The sequence below is a fragment of the Talpa occidentalis genome, unplaced genomic scaffold (assembly GCF_014898055.3).
Source record: "Talpa occidentalis isolate TD23 unplaced genomic scaffold, MPIMG_talOcc4v2.1 talOcc4.14, whole genome shotgun sequence".
NCBI lineage: Eukaryota > Metazoa > Chordata > Mammalia > Eulipotyphla > Talpidae > Talpa > Talpa occidentalis.
Genome location: NW_023601433.1, coordinates 83,103,007 through 83,121,119, shown reverse-complemented (window position 1 = coordinate 83,121,119; position 18,113 = coordinate 83,103,007). Strand labels below are relative to the sequence as shown.

At 55.6% G+C, this 18,113-nt stretch overlaps 1 protein-coding gene across 2 annotated transcripts; it reads right to left on the bottom strand.

Annotated features, from left to right (window-relative positions):
- Window positions 1-5,134: 5,134 nt before the first annotated feature.
- On the bottom strand, window positions 5,135-17,875 carry TBX3 (T-box transcription factor 3). Of its 2 annotated transcripts, XM_037511109.2 has the most exons (8): window positions 17,107-17,875; window positions 15,286-15,553; window positions 14,287-14,346; window positions 13,879-14,025; window positions 11,868-11,944; window positions 10,642-10,799; window positions 8,617-9,293; window positions 5,135-6,928 (listed from the first exon to the last, which is right to left on the bottom strand). In XM_037511109.2, exons 1-8 carry the CDS (start codon window positions 17,493-17,495, stop codon window positions 6,467-6,469), a joined length of 2,238 nt encoding a protein of 745 aa, XP_037367006.1. In that variant the 5' UTR covers window positions 17,496-17,875; the 3' UTR covers window positions 5,135-6,466. The 2 variants fall into 2 exon arrangements, with proteins under 2 accessions (XP_037367006.1, XP_037367007.1); XM_037511110.2 differs by lacking the exon at window positions 14,287-14,346.
- Window positions 17,876-18,113: the final 238 nt, after the last annotated feature.

Genomic DNA, 18,113 nt, shown 5'->3' with positions numbered 1-18,113 from the left:
TCGGTGCGTGCCATGTCCTGGGCACTTTGGGACCTCAGAGGGGCTGAGGGCGCACCCCCGGGGACAGCCGCCGCCATACCTGCAGGAACGGGGCTGAGAGGAGGGTGGGCGGGCATGGGCCCGGGGAAGCAAACCTGTGGGTGTCATTCCCCAACCCGAAACCAGAGCCCCAGTGATTAACCCGAGCTGGAAGTGCTGAGGTGTGGGGATCGCGTTTCAAAAGCTCCACTAGACGGGCTGACCCGGCTCTGGGAACTGGGGTGAGAGAGGACAGGGAGCGGCTCCAATAGTGCCCATGCCCCCTCCCCAGCCACCCCACCCCCCAGCGCGTCCAAGCTGCACACAGTTCCACCCCAGCAGGATGGAAAGCACCTGGCGATTCCGCTGCAGGAAACTGGAGTTGCTGCCCCTACCCTGGGCGTGTGTGGCTTCCCTCCCGCCCGGCCTGCAGCCAGACCCGCCTTGGCTCTCTAGGTGTGTGGGGCCTACAGTGACCCTGGCCCTGGGAGCCTGGCTCCCCCCATTCACCAGGCACCCCTTTTACGGTGGGCCCCTTCTCCTCTGCCTTAGAAACTCTCTCTTCATTAGCCCAAGCCTCTGCTCCCAGCTGTGGCTGCGTTGGGAGTAAGAGGGCAGGACAAAACCAGATCTGTCTGGGTGCCTGGAAGCTGGGCAGAGGCTAACAGGAACGTGCAAAAGGTCCGTGGGCGGGAGGAGTCCCCACTTGCGGTCCCTGCCTCCCGCCTGGGCCGCTGTGGCTGCGCAAAGCTGAGGGAGGCAGCGACCGGTGGGTGGGGGAATCGTGGGGGGGACCCAGAGACGCCAATGCCCCACGCTGCGCTCCGAGACCCCTGGGACAGGGACCTCAGAGGCGCAGCGGTGCCCTGCGCCCTGGCGCTGTTGTGATTCCCTCTCCCGGGACACCTTTCCCCACGGGAACAGGCATCTGCTCCTGGGGGTTTCCGTGCCCCAGTTCACCTCTCTCTTTCTCAGCCTGTGGACAAAAGGCCCCAGCTGGCGGTCTTGGCCCCCGCCGGGTCCTGCGCGGGGCAGGGGAGGGTGGGCCGCCCAAAGAGAGCCGCGCTTTCCCGCTCACCACCGACGCCTGCAGAAAGTGCCATGTCCCCATAGGAAAAGCACGTGAGACACCCTCCACCCTCCGAAGCACACCGGCGGGTTCTCTGCACCTCTGCACCCACCTCAGCGCCCGAGTCCGGGCGCTGCAGGGTTCGCACACCGCCAAGGAATCAGGGAGCGCGTTTGGAGGGGACTCTGGAGCCCACTTCCCCTCGAAACCGCGAGCCACAGTTGCCGGGGTGAGCGCGGGTAAGTGGCCTCACTGTCCTGGCCGCAGTCTCCTCCTCGGTACACCCGCGGTGGCACCCTGACAGGGTTCATTGCGAGGATCAAAGGCGATCGCTTTTGTGGGGTGTTTCAGCCGGTGCCTGGCGCGGGCACGTGCCCCGGCTCTGCCAGCTATTTTTATTACAGTTGTTCTGTGGACTTTGAACGCCCACATCTGCAACATATACATCTTGATTATACGCATCTTGATTATAAAACAACCCAAAGCATCTACATCCGGAACTCTCTCGCGCAGGAACGTCTGATTCCAAATTGAAAGAGGCATCCACGGGCGCAGCGCGCGCGAGCGCAACGCATCCCCTGCGCGCACCTGCGGGGGCGTCCCGGGGGCGCGAGCAGCCCCGAGCCACCCTGGGGAGAGCCGTTCCCGCTCGGCAGATCAGAGCCTGGGGCGCGGCTCCCGGCTTCGCAGCTACACCCCAATAGCCTCCCTCCTGGCTGGTTGCGGTGGGGTCAGAGATTTGGAAACCAGCGAGGCAGAAAGCGCGCGGATGCGAAGCGTTTCAAGCCTCGCCGCGCCCGCCCGAAGGCGGCTGCCTGTCTGCTGGCTTAGGGGAAAGGTCAGAAGCAGGATTTTCCTTCTTGGGTGAGATTTTTTTTAAGGGCCTAAGCGCCGGGAACTTGCCCCACAAGTGAAGGGTGGGTTCCCAGACAGCGCAGATCCAGAGGGAGGCTGGTCTCTCTCTCTCTTTTTCTCTCTCTCTCCCCCCCCCCCCCACACACGCACACACACACTCGCCCGCGTGCACACACCGCGCTCCCTTGGGGTTGCGGGGGGAGGGAGCCAGGTCGTGACCCCGGCCGCTGCCAGAGCGCGCCCTTCGGCCCGGGCAATTAGCGCCGCGGGGTCAGCAGGAACGCGGACGCCGCTGGCCGCCGCTCAAAGCCCAGCACCAGGCGACCCCACCCCCGGCCCCTCGGCGGAGCGCAGACGCCGGGGCGCAGCCGGGCTCCGACCCGCCTTCCCGAGGGGCGAGGGCCCGAGGACTCAGGCCCGCGCGCGCCGCCCGGACTCTACACACCACCGCGGCGCTCGGCCTGGCCCGGCAGGGCCCTCGCTGCTCCCGCGAGCCGCGGCCTTTGTCCCTGTAGACGGGACAGTATAAAACCCGAAAATCCCTGAGTTATAAAACGAGAAAAAGAGCGTCCCGGCGAAGGGCACTGCAGCCCGGGCCGGCTTGGAGCGGTGTGTGCTGCGCGCAGCTGGGGATCCTTCCCCTGTGTCTACCCATCTACCCAGCCCGGGCGGCTCCTGCCGAGGGTCGGGGGCTCCTGCCGAGGGTCGGGGGAGCTGCTGGAGGCTCCCGAGGCGAGCAGCGAGGGACTTGGAGAGAACACTTTGAGCGAGGGTCCCCTGGCTGAATTTCTGAACGCGCTTTGGAAACCCCGAGGCGGGAAGGGCTGTTTTTCTCATCTGGGGCCCAAAGGGGAGTGAAAGTGATATCCAGGAAAGAGACCAGGGGCGCCTCTTCCGACGGGGGCGGGGGGCTGGGGGGGCAGGTCGGGGGCGCCGACCAGGGGCCGCCAGAGAAGGGGGCAAAGGTGCGGCGCCCAGGTTCCCGGGCCCGGGAGGCGCTGGGGTGCCCAAGCGGCGGCGGCCCGGGCGCATTCGTGGGCCAGACAGATAGGTGGCACTCGAAGCCCGGAAAAAAGGCGAAGGCGCCGGCCCGGAGTGGCCTCCGCGGCGGCCGCCACCATAAAGCCCGCGGCGGGATTGCGCCCGGCGCCAGGTGAGTAATAGGCAGCGAAATCCAGAGAGATTGCGAGCGGTTCACCCCCGTCCATCAGCGCCACAAGAGTTACTCATTAACATCACTATATACAAACAAGATACGCAGGAGATTAAAAAAAGGGCCAGCCGTGGGAGAGGCTGGACGCACATCAGAACACGGTCCGAGCGCTGGGGGTGGGGTGGGGGCCGCGAGCCAAGCGGGCTGCAAAAGCAATGCATTCCTTCCCTCTGGGGGGCCGAGGTCCCCGCGTGGGGAGGCCCCACCAGCCAACTCCCTTCCCGGGGCGCCCGAACCGCGCGTCCCGGGCACGGCCCGGCCGGGGACCCGCCCCGCTGCAGCTCCCGCTGGGCCCAGGGCGCGCGCCTTGGAAATCCCCAGGCCCTCCTGGGGCGCTCCCGCCGCTGAGGTCCCCAATTCCTCTCGCCCTCCTCGCCCCCACACCCTGGATGACTCCCCTCCCACTCCCCGAGGCTGCGCAGGGGAGGCCGCGGGGTCCCCCACGTGCCTGGCGGGAGAAGGCAGGGCTTTTGCCCGGCTCTCCAAAAGGTCTCGACCTCGATCCCCTTGCAAGGACAGCGTGAGGGAGGGGAGGGTCCTCCACGCCGGCCATTCAAGAGGCCCGAAGGTGACAGGGACTTGGGGCCGGGCTGGCGGGCTCCAGGGAGGGGGCGGGGGGCCGGCAGCCGCCAGGCAGGCTCCGGCTGTGTCCTCACGTCTTGGCCCCCAGGGCAAGAAAAGGCCGGTGGACTCACCCTCGAGAACCTTCTCGCCCCGCCCGACCCCCCCCTCTCCAACACACACACACACCCCTCCGAGGCAAGGCTGGGGGTGGGGAGACCTGGAGACAAAAAAAAAAAAAACCCGACTGTCACGGCCTCACCATTTTTTATTGAATGTTTCAAAGATAAATTGAACTTCAAAAGGCAGCTCCCCAAACAGCCTGGAGGCTGGTTGCAGGGGAGCGAGAAGGAGGGTGTCAGCCTCCTGGGTGACTTTTCCCTTTGCAGGGGGTCAACTCAGCGCCCCGGATTTGCCTTTCCCTTAGGAGAAAACTTCCCTCCAGCTCGCGTGACACGGCCAGGGGCGCGCGGGCTGCGGCGCTTCCCACGCTCGCTCGGGATGGGGCCTCGTGGGGCGCCCTGGGCTCGCCAGGTCCCACGGGAGACACCAGGGACTTTGGGGGAGCTCCGAGCGCGCCCACTTCTACAATCTAGACTGTTGCTCCTGGCCTGGTCCGGCCCCGCAGCGAGGAGAATCTGCCAGTTTTTTTTGTTTTGTTTTTGGTTTTTCTTACACCCTGGTGGGTGCAAGCAGTTATTTTTGATTTGGATTTCCCAGATCCACGTGAAAAGGGAGAGCCAGCCCGAAACGAAAATGCTGGCAGTCTTCAAACTTATTTTTGGTGGGTTTGGTGTGGGAAAAAACCGACTTCAGGCGCGGAGCATTCTTTTTCCATTAAAATTTAAGTATCCGAAATTGCTGTTCTATTTTGCTCCCTAATTTAAAGGAAAAGCAATTTCAGATTGAAGCGGCTGCCTTGGCCCGCTGGAGTCAGGGACTTTTGTTTTTAGCTTTGTAACTTGAGTGACATCTCATTTTGCTTCAGGGGGGGCGGTCTCAGTTATTTAAAGGCAAAGGGGAGTGGGTGCAGGAGCAAAAGGAAGAGCCGGCATCTGCAGGTTTCCTAAAGGAAGCACTGAACACGAGGCCCAAAGAATTTCAATAAAAATTTATTGAAATTTCAATCTTTTAAAGAGAGGGGGGGAAATACAGAAAACCAAAAAACTTATCAACAATTATAACACAAAATATACCTTCATGAATTGTCTTTAAACCATCTCTCAGCACCTGACTTTTGAACTGTGAATATCTCTCTATAGGCACCAATTCAAAACACCATCAATAGTGAAGACAGTAGTAAATTCCACTTCGTTTTGAAGAAATCAGACTAGCAAGTACAAATACAAAAGAAAAATTAGAAAGTCAAACCACAGCCTCTGCATTGCCCACCCCCACCCCAGCCCCACCCCCACCCCAAGCAATCACAGAACCACTCCTAGGGTGTTACATTTTAAGGAATTTAACGTTGAGCTGGGAGGTGACATCACCTCCCCCCCAATTTTGGGTAACATAGATACCATGGCACTTTCCCCCACTCTTGGACATTAAAAAAGAAAACGAAAAGGTTTTTTTTTTTTTGCAGACGACTCATTTGAGTGTGTTGGTGTTGGTGCATTAAATGTGTTTTCTAGTTTTAAAAGCAATCCTGTGACCTTGCAATAAAACCTACTAAAAGGAAAACAAAAATGCAGAACCCGACAAGCTGCGATCCTATTTACATAGAGCTATGTACAATGTCAATAAATTAAAGTTTAATTTTCTGAGCATTCATATTCCACCTATTTACAAGAGTTATCAAATAATTACATAAATACTTTGTCTAATAGTCTCGCTTCTTCTTTATTATTTTTTTAAAACCTTGTTATTGCATATACAGGAAAGAGAAAGAACTGCCAGAAAGGGCGACGTGAATCTGCTACAGAGCTCAGATAAAATAAATTCATTTTTTTGGTGTTTTTCCCCATCCCTTTTTTAATCCCCCTCCCCCCAGCTGGGGGTGGTCTATTTGAGGGTAGAGAATTGGGGAAAGGGGTGGGGTCATGTTCTTTTCTCTCTAAAAGCAAGCATTCAAAATAAAAACCACAAATACATTACTGTGGAACATGCAAGAAGAGACCTATAGCGGCTCTTAAAACATCACAAGAATATTAAAAAGACACAGATTTCCTTAATAGAGATTAAACAAGGATGGCAGCGGCTTCCCTCCCCCAAACAATGCTGCTTGGTAATTTCCTTCCAACTGATAGGCAAGTCACCATAAAGTTTTCAATCTTCACGCACAGAATCGTGTTCATTGTATTCGTTTGTCCCCAGGATTTTTTTTTTTAATTTTGTTTCTGTTTCCACTTGACACGGTGAAGGAAAAAAAAAAAAATATATATATATATATATAAATCTGCACTGGGGGAGAAGCCTTCAACACCTCCCCTCCCCAGGGGCCTGGCTACTTTTTCCTTCGGTCGCAGCTCCCAGGCCAGTCTGGCTGGAAGGCGCTCTGGACACCACCGCCTAACTCCCACCCCCACGAAATCCATGCCCCGGGGAGCATCTGAGCCCCCAGAATCTGAGCCAGATTCCCCAAAGATAAACCGCACCAAGGAGAGGAGCCTTTTTTCTAGCACATTCTCTCGAGGGAGTCCGGCGCCCCTCCCCAGACAGGACTGCGCGCCTGTGGTTCATTTCACATCCGACAAAGTGCACTGCAGACTGGGCTGGGCTGGAATGAAGAGACTTTTCTGGGGAGGGGCTTAGGGGGACGCGCTGCGGGACCTGTCCGGCTTGGCTTCCAGGCCGCTGACCAGCCGCTGGATGCTCTGCAGTTCGCTGGTGGCCGCCTCTTTCTCTGGGCAGAGTTTGGGCGACAAGGACACGGAGCTGGAGGAGAGCGTGGACGAGCGGCTGTTGAGTTCCGAGCCCGAGTCCACCGCCACCGAGGCCGGGCTGGCGGCCAGGGCTGCGGCTTTGCCGTCCAGGGGCCCGGCGGCCGTGGCCATGGCGGGCAGGGCGGTGGTGAGCAGGCTGCTGCTGTCGGGGACCGGCACGGGGATGGAGTAGGGGCTGTAGCGCAGCCGCGGGCGCATGGTGTTCAGGTTGAGGAACGGGTGGCGATGCACGGAGCTGGACGCCGCGGCCGACGAGGCGGCCGCCGCCGCGGCCATATAGGTGTAGGGGTACGGGAACAGGCTCCCGAAGGGCGACATGGCCAGGCCCTGGGGAAAGAAGAGAAGCGCAGGAGGGTGAGCCGGGGAGGGAAGGCAGGTGGGGAGGAGCCACCCCGAGGGGGCCTGCCAGCAGGTCGCTATCTCACGCCTGGGGGGAGGGGAGGGGCACCGAGGGGGGGGCACGCAGACTTCCTTCTCTGGGACCAAATCCTGACGGTGTGACCCCTAGCCCAGGCTCTGCACTTCCTGCCGCTCACTTTCTTATATGAAAAAAGCAGGGAAATATTGCATCACCCACATACTTGTTGGGGTGTTGGGGCTGTTAAGGGCAGGCATGCCTGCACTATGCTTGCTACAGGGGCACCTGGCCCTGGACTGCTAGAAGCTCCCCAGCCGGATCAGCTGCCACATCTGTGAAGTGGGGCTCCAGGCTCAGGCTACCCCAGAGGTAGCTGCAAGCAAACCAGAGGTGTAGATTATTACACATACAGTTTGTGCCCTCAACCCTCCCACTTCTAGAAGTTTCTCAAGTGAAATAAAAAAAAAAAAATCTAGGGATGACCCTTAAGCAAAAGGAGAGGGGTGGGAGATGAAATAAAGAGGTACTGGCAGAGACTGATCACCTAGCCTGATACACTGTGTCACAGGTGGAGAGCTGGAGGTAGGTCCTCTGAGCACGGGAAGTCACCCGGCTAGTAAGCAGCAGAAGCAGAATTTAAATCCAGGGACCCTGACCTGGGCCAGTTCTCTATGCACCTTTCTTGGGTATCCTTAGGACTAATTTTCCCGCCTCTCTATCACCTGCCTGCCCATGTCAGGGTGTCCAGCAGAGGGGATGGGAGGGAAGGGCAGAAGCTAACCCTTGCTCAGTCCCCTCCTCCATGAAGGGGGGAGGCCACCCCAGCCTCTTGGCTCAGGCAAGGGAGACGAGACGAATGTGCTCAGCCAAAACAAAAGGCCTGCAGAAAAACCCACAGAACCTTCTCGCTGGGTTCAGTGTTTTCGGGGTCTGAGACAGCTCCCCAGCTGCCCTGGGCCCCAGCACAGCTGTCTGAACCACACAAGAGCCTCCAGGCCTGCCACGGCCCTGGCCAGTCCCTGGGCGCTGACATTTTGCACTTGTGCATCAACCATTAACCCTTGCAGCAGCAACTGGCTGGGAGGAAAGCCTGGAAGATGTAAGATTGCGCTCCCACCCAGGAACCACTCCCCCACCCCTGAAGCCAAGGTCTCCACCTTGTCTAATCCCTGGGGGAGAGATGGCTCCAAGACAGTTCAGAGCTATTTCATCCAGAGGCCCTGGAGGCGGAGCGTCTGGAATAGGGTCTGCTCCACTGCTTCCCAGCTGTGTGACCTGGGAAAAGTTACTCAACATCTCTGAGCCTCCGCCTTTCCTCTACAGAGTGGAGGTGACCACTGCAGCACTGAAGTCAGAACAGACCAAGTAATCAGAAGAGCCCCTGGCATAAAGTGCCCTGTGAGGTTATTATCCTTATTACTCTGCTAGACACAGCTCTTAGGAGAAGAAATGTTTTTTATAAGGTTTTTTTTTTTTGGGGGGGGGCGGGGAGGGGCTGTGAGGTTATAAGCGTGGAAGCACAAGCCTTGCACCTAGAAATACATTTTCCTCATCACCATGGTCATCATCGCTTAAAGCTACCAGGGGGAGCGTCGGGGAAACCGAGCGCGCGGGAGCGCGGGGGGGGGGGCGGGGGGCGGGGGGGGGGCGCGCGTACCTGCGAGGCCAGGACGTGCTGCTGGAGGTGGAAGGGCAGCGTGGCCGCCGACGCCCCCGACAGTCCCTGCGCCGCGGCGGCCGAGGCCATGGCGGTGGAATCCAGGCCGGAGACCCCGGTGGAGGCCCCGGACACGGTGGCCAGCAGGGGCCCCATGCCCGCCGCCATGCTGGAGAAGGCGCCCCCCATGGCGAACTGGCCGGGGTGCAGGAAGAGCGGGTGCCCGTTGAAGAACTGCTGGCCGGCCAGGCCGGGCGCGAAGCCGAGGCCCGGCAGGGGGCCCTGGCCCAGGTGCGCGGCGGCCGCGTCGGTCTGCACCGAGAGCGGCGCGAAGGCCTCCTTGGCCGGCAGCGCGCGCGCCTCCTCCGCCTTGGCCGCGGCGGCGCCCTCCCGGCCCGGGCTCCGGCGCTCGTCGGCGCCCAGGCCGCGCGTGCTGGACGAGATGGTGGCCGGGCTGTGGCGCGAGTCGGGCGACGCCTTGTCCAGCCGCGCGCCGTCCCGGGGCCGGCCGCCGGGCTCGGCCGCGAAGAGGTGCGCCTTGGCCGCGGGGCTGCCCTTGTCGCGGCTCGGGTCCTCCGACGTGGTGGTGGAGATCTTGGCCGCCTCGCAGGCCTCGGGGCCGGGCTCCTCCTTGCTGTCGGCCTCCGCGTCGCTCTCCCCCTCGCTGGGGCACAGATCTGCCGCGGGCGGGAGACACAAGCGGGGCGCACGGGCGTGAGCGTCCATGCCGCCCGCCCCGCTCCAGGCCCCCCGGCTGGAACCCCAGCTCCGGGACTGAGTGGCTGTGTGGCCCCGGGGAAGCCCCTCACCCTCTCTGTGCCTCAGTTTTCTCATCCGCAAAATGGGAGGAGTGGTGGCCCTCCCAGCTTTAGTGGAAGGATTCCACCAGCTAGGCATGAATTTAAAGTATGTAGATGGAGCCGAGCCCCTCCCCTCCAGGCTCCCCGGCGCAGCTTTTCGTTCTAATGAATTTTACGGTGTTTTGCAAGCCTGCATTCAACTTCTGGGGCTGCCAAAGCCTTGACTCGCCTTTTCCCATTCAATTGCAAATGCGCTCTTTTAAAGATTTAAAATTGACTCTGAAAATCACCTTCCCGTTACTCGGAGTCTTTGTTTAGGGAGGGATGGAGCTCCGCACCTTCCAATTTGTGAATTCTTTCAGGAAGGATTTGTTTGCAGAGAACTCCCGGGGCTGAATGGGTCAGGGCAGAGAGGAACACCCTGCCCCGCACACACTCACCCAGCCTGCCTGCGCCTGCCCAGCAGCCCAGACCCGAGAGGGGCAGCCTGCCCACTGCCCGGGCCATCCCACTGTCTTGCTGTCACCACAACCTCTGTGTGTGTCCTCCCAGAAAAAAAAAAAAATAAAAGGGGGTCCTATTTTACGTTTAAAGCTTAAATGGACGGAAGACATAAAGGGCTTTCATTTTATTTCACTTACAAAACAGGTTTCTTCCCGTTAGTGTGTCTTTCCAAATAAATAGTTCTTGCTCTTTAAACACAGGAAACCGACTGGGGATTTGAACCAGCTAGTCCCCTCCCCTCCCCCCACCCCCCCAAGATCCCCGGGGGCTGCCTCTGCTCCCACAGGTCAGTGGATGTTCTATAGCTGGATGTTTTATGGGCCACCTTCCCTGTTCCAGGTGGCAGAGAGTCCCTGGCCTGCCCCAGCCTAACACATTTCAACCTAGAAGGCAAAGATGGTGAGAAGTTTGGTTGTAGAGGAAGAGGAAAGGCATTTTTCAAAGCTGCTCCACACACACACACAGAGAGGGAAAACACAGACACCCCTCCCTACCCTCCAGCCAAATGCAGGTTTGTGGGGAGCAGGTCTGAGCTCTCCAAAACAGCTTAGGGAGGGGGTCACAACTGCTCATCCTTTTGAACGCTGACTCCTGTTTACAGACTTCTAGAAAAGTCTGTGGCTTTGGAAGGCCAAGTTCCCTGGTGGGTCTCCCCCCACTGCCCCCAACTCTTCCAGGTCTCCAAGACAGGGAGTGCAGAACTCCAGGGCCCCAGGCTCACCTTTGAGGTTGGACGTCCCCACAGTGGAGACAGCTGGGGACGAGGACTGGGCGAAGCAGTTGAAGGCGGCCTGTTCGCTGGAGGACTCATCTGAGGTGCCATTCTCCTTTTTATGTCTGTCATCGAACACCCTCATGGACTGCAGGGTGAGCTGCTTTCTGTGGCAGAAGCCCACACCCGGCGTTACAGAAAGGACATCTCTCCACGTCGCCCGCCTGCCTCGCCCTCTCCAGAGAGGCTCACACCTCATCCTGCCTGCCACCCACGGGCAGCACACATTCTCTGGAACCTGCCTGCCCCGTGGCAGCCACACACAGACCCAGGCATTGTTCTCGAACCCCTAACTGGGTTGCAGATTGGGGGTGGAGGGAGACGTGGATTGCATTTATTCAAGATCAGGGTTTCATTAGGGAAAGGCATGGGCTGGAGCTGTGAAGAAATCTTGCTGAAGAGCGAGAACCAACAGGAAAGGCTGGAGCTGGCCAGAGACAGCTGAACAGCCAGCCTGACAGCGGGAGGGGAACTGGGTACCCAAAGGGTGAACACAGACAGCCTACAGACTCCTGACTGGTTGTTAAGGTTGGGAGGAAGTGCTTATTTCATGGTGCACTTTACAGTAATCGTTTCATCAACACATTAATCAGAGTCAAAAAAAAATCTATTTAGATGTTAGGAATGATTTTTAATGCCCATCCCTTCCCCAAGGGGATGGGTTAGAAATTTGGGGGTGATTTTCTGGATTTTAGAAATTCTTTGAAGGCGGGTGGGGGAGGGGGGGCTTCTTTCATATACTATCCAGCTGTCTGCTTAATGCAAAATGATACATGTACCCATGTATGGAGGGAGCCATCGATTTCTCAAGGGGCCTCAGTTCTGTCTGTTGGTATTTGCAAGACAAGATTGCAAAAATTCCAAAGCATTTTGTGAATGGTTCGGTCCCTTCCTGGACTTGCCCAGGATGAGCCTAAATTAATTAGGAATTAATAGGAGCCTGTATATAATGTTGTCCTTGATGCTTTTCTTGCAAAGAGGCCTATGATGAGGCCTAGTTAATATCCTTTAAGGTCACATGCAGGAAGGAGAAAACAGTTCAGTGGGCTGAAAATCCAAGTGTGAGGCAGGGTGGGGGGGATTATTTTCCACCCTCTCCATCCCCTTTCTCAATGGAAGGACCTAGGGCAGTGTTCTCTAAATTGTCTAGGAAAGAAACAACCATCTCAGCTCACCTCTTTTCTCTCCTGCCATTTCCAGTGTCCCGGAAACCTTTTGCAAATGGGTTGTTGTCTATTTTTAACTGAGTTATCTAGGGGAGAAAACACAAGCAAGAAAACATTGGCCTCATATTCTAGGATGTTTTAGGGGCGTCTCCCCCCCCCACACTCCACAGTTCATCAGAAATTTGCATATGCTAAGTTAGGGCCTAAGAAACAGGGTAGCAGCAGAAGTTTGGAAGGGACCTAGAAGAATCCAAGGAAGCTGAACTGTCTTGCGTCTCCCACCGGAGGCCACACCAGGGATTCTAGGTTGAAATAATCCCACCTGGGAAATGTCTTTTTCTCCAGGCAGCTGACAGCTTGGGCTTAGAAATGGAAAAGTTGTCAAAGGGAAGACCTATAGTATTTTTTTTATTGGAGTATAATTGACACACAACTTTATATTAGTTTCAGGTATACAGTGTAGAGCTTAGAATTATGCTTTCATTTTGATTTTTTATAAAGTGCAATTAATCATAAAATATGTTATAGCATATTTCCTGCCCCCAAACACACACACACTGCACACACTCCAACCTTTTCTGTGAATCTAATAAAATGATTTATGGGATTTCACTACCCTGATGCTGGAGTGGGTTTGATTTTTTTTTTTTTTTTTGCTTGGGGGTGGGGGGTGTTTGAGGAATTACAATATTGACAATTACAGATTTAAAAGGACTGACTGACCACTGGGAACATTTGTTTTCATTTATATGCTCTGCCACTGCCACGAGGTGGAGAAGGCCCTTGACCTCTTTGTCTGATCAAAAATGCTACATTTTATTATTACATTAACAACTTAGAGTCATGGGATTCTGGGTCCAGCGGGAGCATGCATGGAGCATGCTGAGGGAAAAAAAAAATGCCGCAGTATATAATTTTTCAAATCCCTTGGGGTGGGGTGATATACACAATTGCTCTGAGTTGGAGAGAGGGCCACTTGGTTGGATTCTTGTTTTTGGAGTAAATTCCTTTATGGAAACTTGCAAAGAGACCACGACCTCAGGTCTTGGTCTCCAGACTAAGGTGACAGGCTTGGAACCTGCCCATCGGCTGGACACAGAGGATCCACCCATAGGGATAATGAATTCAGAAAACAAGGTGTTGTCCCGTGAACTGGACTCTAACAGAGGGCCAGAGTTCAGAAGTTAAAGAACAGGGGTCCTCCTTGCTCCCCTACCCCATAACTGCTGCTAAGATCCAGGGACTGGAGAGTCAGCAGCAAGAGTCACTTTCTCTGTTTCTGTGCTCAGTGCCCATGACCTTCCTTCGGGCCATGGTGATAACTTTACATATCAGGTGCTGCCTGCTGTGTCATTTGGGGGTGTTCCTAATCCCCAGCCTCAGCCCCAAGGGAGAATAAAAACTTCAAATAAAGTGGCGACTTGGGTCACCGCATCTCAGAAGCCTCAGACAACTCGATCAGCATGACCCTGTGATCAGAGTACGTTTTTCAAACACACACACACACACACACCACACACACACACACACACCACACACACACACACACACACACACACACCCCATAAAAAACACAGCAGCATAAAAGGTAATAAAAACCAGACCAGCTATTCGGGATTTCTGGCTAGGGGAGAAAAGCTGGTCTCCACTGGGATTCTCCTCCCAGGATCCCGGATGGTTTTTGCCTTTAATTTTTAGCTAGTTCTGTTGGAACTTGGTTCTTGGTTCTCCTTCCTGAACGGGAGGATAATGAATAAGTAGGAGAAAACTAGGGGTGCGTGGCACTGGGTTAGAGAGCTGTCTCCCAGGCAGAGGACGGTCACCCTTTCTTCACTCTGCAATGGAGTCTTAACAGGTCAAGTCCTCCCCCCCACCATGTGCCAGCACCCCTTTTCCCCCAGAAACCCCACTTAAGTCAGATCCCCAAAACAACTCAGATTCTCAGCCTAATCCACTGGTAACTTTCTTATCCTCACCCAAATCAGCGTAGCACCGCGGGGAAAAGAGCGCCTCTGGTTACCTTATCATTTTGGTATGCCGTCACAGCGATGAATTCGGTTTCGGGGAACAAGTATGTCCGAAATGTACTATAAGGAAGTTTCAAGATGTCATTGGCCCGCACGATGTGGAACCGGGGCTGGTATTTGTGCATGGAGTTCAGTATGGTCTGCAGGGGCGGGGAGGAGCAGAGACACAGAAAGCAAAGGCTTCAGCAAGACAAACGCGCTCTCGGGACCCCTGCCGGGCTGCCATCTACCCCACCACAAGGGACCTCACTCGGACAGGCCCACCTCCGCAGGGCACCGCTTAGGGGCCATTCTGCTCCACAGCCGTTCTGTTCCGGAGAGTCCAAATTGCTCCTCAGTTTCCACAGGGTCCCCCCACCCTCACCATCTAAGGTTCATTCGTACCTTGAACCCTAGCCTACCTGAGTACCAAAACTATAATTCCCCTGCCACGTTGCGTGATCACTTGGGAAGGCCAAAGTCTTAAAAGATAGAGAAAAACATGCATTTTAATTTACAAAATGATTCAGTCCTTTAAGCGCCCACTAATTGACGAGCCCAATCCACTTAAAGCCCTGAGAGGCTGAACTCTAGAGAGGAATATTTATGCCTTAATCAAATCAAGGCTTCACATGCAATCCCTGCCCGCTGAAGATATTTCCAAGCCATTCGCGTCTTCCTGGGCCTAATCTTTCTGCTTATTCCTCGCTTATCACTCTGTTTATTTTATTGAAATGTTGGGGAGGGGTAGAGGCAGGGGCAAAAGGTCCCTTGCGTGACTTTTACAAGTGAGCCAAGTCTTCTCAAAGTTTGTGAGCTGGCGCCCACTGGATCCACGTATACTCCCAACACACGCGCGCGCACACACAGATTTTCGCACCCCATATCTACATCTCGTCCGCTAGTAAACCTGACTGGTTCCCGTCCCCAATCTGCTTAAGTAAAAGGAAAAAACTACATTCCCCAAACAAAAGTATCCGCACCCTTTAACCCGGGTGAAGTCAAGAGTTCGCACCGTCAGCTCTCCCGGGAAATTATATGGCAGGTTTCAAAATAGAGATATGAGATCCTAAAACAAAGCCAATCCTTTAGGAGCAAATAACTCTGAAAACTGATTTTCTCTCCCCACGATTGGCTTTTAACTTCACTGTCACCTGGGGCATTAACCAGGGGCCTTGGGATTGCCACAGAGCAGGAGCTGGGGAAGTTTCTTGTCCCCGTGGCTTTCAGAAGGCCAGGCCTTCCATTACCCGAAGAAAATCCTCTCTGGCTCTGTGGCTGATTGAACAAGTTTGCTACGCTTGGCCACAGAGGGAGAGGCGAAGGCTGAGCAAGAAACTCACAATTTTACGTGAAATGGGGCAGCGGTGCCTTTGCTAACATGGAGAAAGGAGATTTTACTTGAGAGGAATGAAACTTACAAATCCGTGTTTGTCCGAAATGTTGTTGGTGAGTTTCAGTTTGTGGAAAGTGACAACTTTGGACATCCACTGTTCCCCGGTAGCAGGGCTGTCCGGGTGAATGTACATTCTCTTTGGCATTTCAGGATCAGCCTTACCCGCCACCATCCACCGAGAATTGTGAAATTTATATCGACAGTCATCAGCAGCTATAATGTCCATCAACAAAATATATTTGGCTTTTTTATCAAGCCCAGAACATCTTACTTTAAATGGAGGGAACATTCGCCTACAAGAGGAGAGAAAAGGAAAACAGAAAATCACTCGGAATGTTGGGTTGGAGTCCCTACTTATCCGAAAACGTTGAGCTCAATTTTAAACTTTCTATTGTGATGGATGAGCTGATAGATTTCAGAGGAGGGCAACTGGCTACAACATTGGTTCCTTTCACCAGAGAAGTTTCTATCTGCTCCATATCTCCACCTTTAAGTGTCTCCAATGTCAAAACAACCACGGCGATACATTTCTCTCTACGGTTTAATAATTTCTTTCAATATGCTTTTCCTCTTGTCCTACTCGACAGATTGTCCTCTTTCTAGAGAAATTCTCGCCTAGGTCTTTTTCTGCGGGTGCCCAGTTCTATACAGTTTGAGGGAGGATTTTAGTCAACTGTGGTCAGTCAAGGCTAGAATTTTCCACCACCCAGCAGCCCCCTTCCACGCTGTGGACCCGCAATCCCGCTGCCGGCGAAATGAAACTGGACTTGGGTGACTTCTCCAAGTGAATTCTGCAGACTAGGGTGGACTCCGGGGCCTGATAACCTATTTGTCTGGCATGCTGCTAACCACATCCCCTCCACTCCTCAGGCCAGAGCCGAACTGCCAGCCTGTGCACCCCATGGCTGTTTATTTTCCAGCAATGTTGTCCTTCTATCCCCGACTTAAGAAGGAAACTGACTAGGTGTCTTCTGGGTGTGGGGATTTTGTGGCCTCCTTCGCTCGGAAATAAACAGAAAGCTAAAGGCACCGGGGAGGATTGTTTCATTTTAATTCTCCCAACTTTATGCCTTGAGAGACTTCAATGCCAGAAACCTAAAACTTAGCGACTTTCAATGACAGGCAGGTTTTGATCAGGCAGGGACCTCGGAGCATTCTGTAAAATACGCTTATTAAGATCCGCGCGTTCCAAAGCAGCGTGGGTCTCCCCAGTGGTTCCTTGGATCTGTGACCATAATCTGAATTATCCAAAATTGCCCCTGAACTGCCCCTGGGATCACAGGCACGTGAAGTGGTGTGGGCAAACAAACCCAAATGCCCTTCCGTTTCTCTCTGACCCTGGCCCTGGGCAGGCAGGGGCCCCTCCAGACCCAGAGGCTAAGGCTGAAGGGCAGAGAGGGCAGGGGAGTTTGTCAGCTCTCCCACCAGCAAGCCCAAGAGCAGGCTTGAAGTTTCTCTCTCCGAGACCGAAATGAAACAGACAAAAACACAACAACAAAGAAATAAGGTTGTCCCAGAAAGGTTGGAACAGTGAGCTTCCTGCGGTGGGGTGCTTTGCTTTCCTCTGCAGAGACACTAAAAAATTCTACCTCCCCTGTAGGCAGCCCAGGATGCCGACCTAGGCAGGAAAAGCTGCCGCCTCTAGATGCCCAGGTGAGCTGAAATTTCCTGCCACCCGGGCAGGGCCAGACAGTCCCTACACACAGTTCCAGGGGAGCTAAGTTTTCCTGCGAGCCGAAATTACTGACAAACCACAGTCCTGGAGGTGGGGGGTTGGGGAGAGAGACCACAGGGGGGGCACACACCTCAGCGAGCTTGGGGAGCGGCCCTCTCGCCGCTGGCTTACCTTCCCGACTTGGTAATGACCATCTCTGTGCCCCGTTTGTGGAACTGATCCCAAAGTTCTTTGGCCTCGAGGTGCACCTTGGGGTCGTCCTCGACTTCTTCCTCGGGCTCCATGGTCTTCAGAGGCCTCAGATGCGCCTGGGGTCCCAGCGACGAGAAGGGGATGCCCGTCTCGGCGGCTCCCACCAATTGATCCATGATCGGCTTGGCCAGGGCGCCGGGCAGCGAGAGCGCCGCCGCGCCGTTGGGAGGCAGCGTCAGCGCGGGGAAAAAGGGCGGCTGGTGACCCAGCACCGCGCTCATGGCGAAGTCCGGCGCCCGGTGAGGTAGGAACGGGTGGTAGGCCATGCTCGTCCCAGGAATGACCGGATCTCTCATGGAGAGGCTCATCCACTCCGGGCGGGGCGCTGGGCTCCGGCCGGGGACGAGTCCGCAGCTGCTGTTTGGTTTTGTTGTTGTGGTTTGCTTTTCAACAGCAGCACATACTTTTTTTTCAAAAAAGGAAAAAAAAGGAAAAAATTCACCACCACGGCACCCTCAAGGAAGGCGCGGAGTGTCTCTGGGGAACGGGAAATTCCGCTCCTAGAGAGGGCCAGGCGGGCAGTCGGCAGACATAGTCGGGGGGTGCCTGTCCTGGCGCCTGGCGGTTTTAAAAAGCCGCTCCTGGAAGTCGGTTTCCGAAGCGGGAGGCGCCGGCGGGGTCTCGGCTCGCGCCGGAGCCCCGCGCTTCGCTCCAAACAGACACTCCAGCAGTCCGGGCCCCGGGACTCGCCCCCCGGCCCCCAGCTCTCTGCAGCAAAAGCGCGCGGCTCTCCTAGGACACTTTCCCCCTAGTCTTCTCGGGCCCCCCGCCCCCCTATCTCTCTCCTCGCCCCCTGGCTCGCCAGAGGCGTCTGCAGTTGCGCTAGACTCGGCTCCAGCAGCAGCGAGCCGGGGAGCGGAAAAGTCTCTCCGGGAGCACAAAAAAAAAAAAAAAAGGGCTGTGCTCCAAGCCCTCTTCCAGCAGCG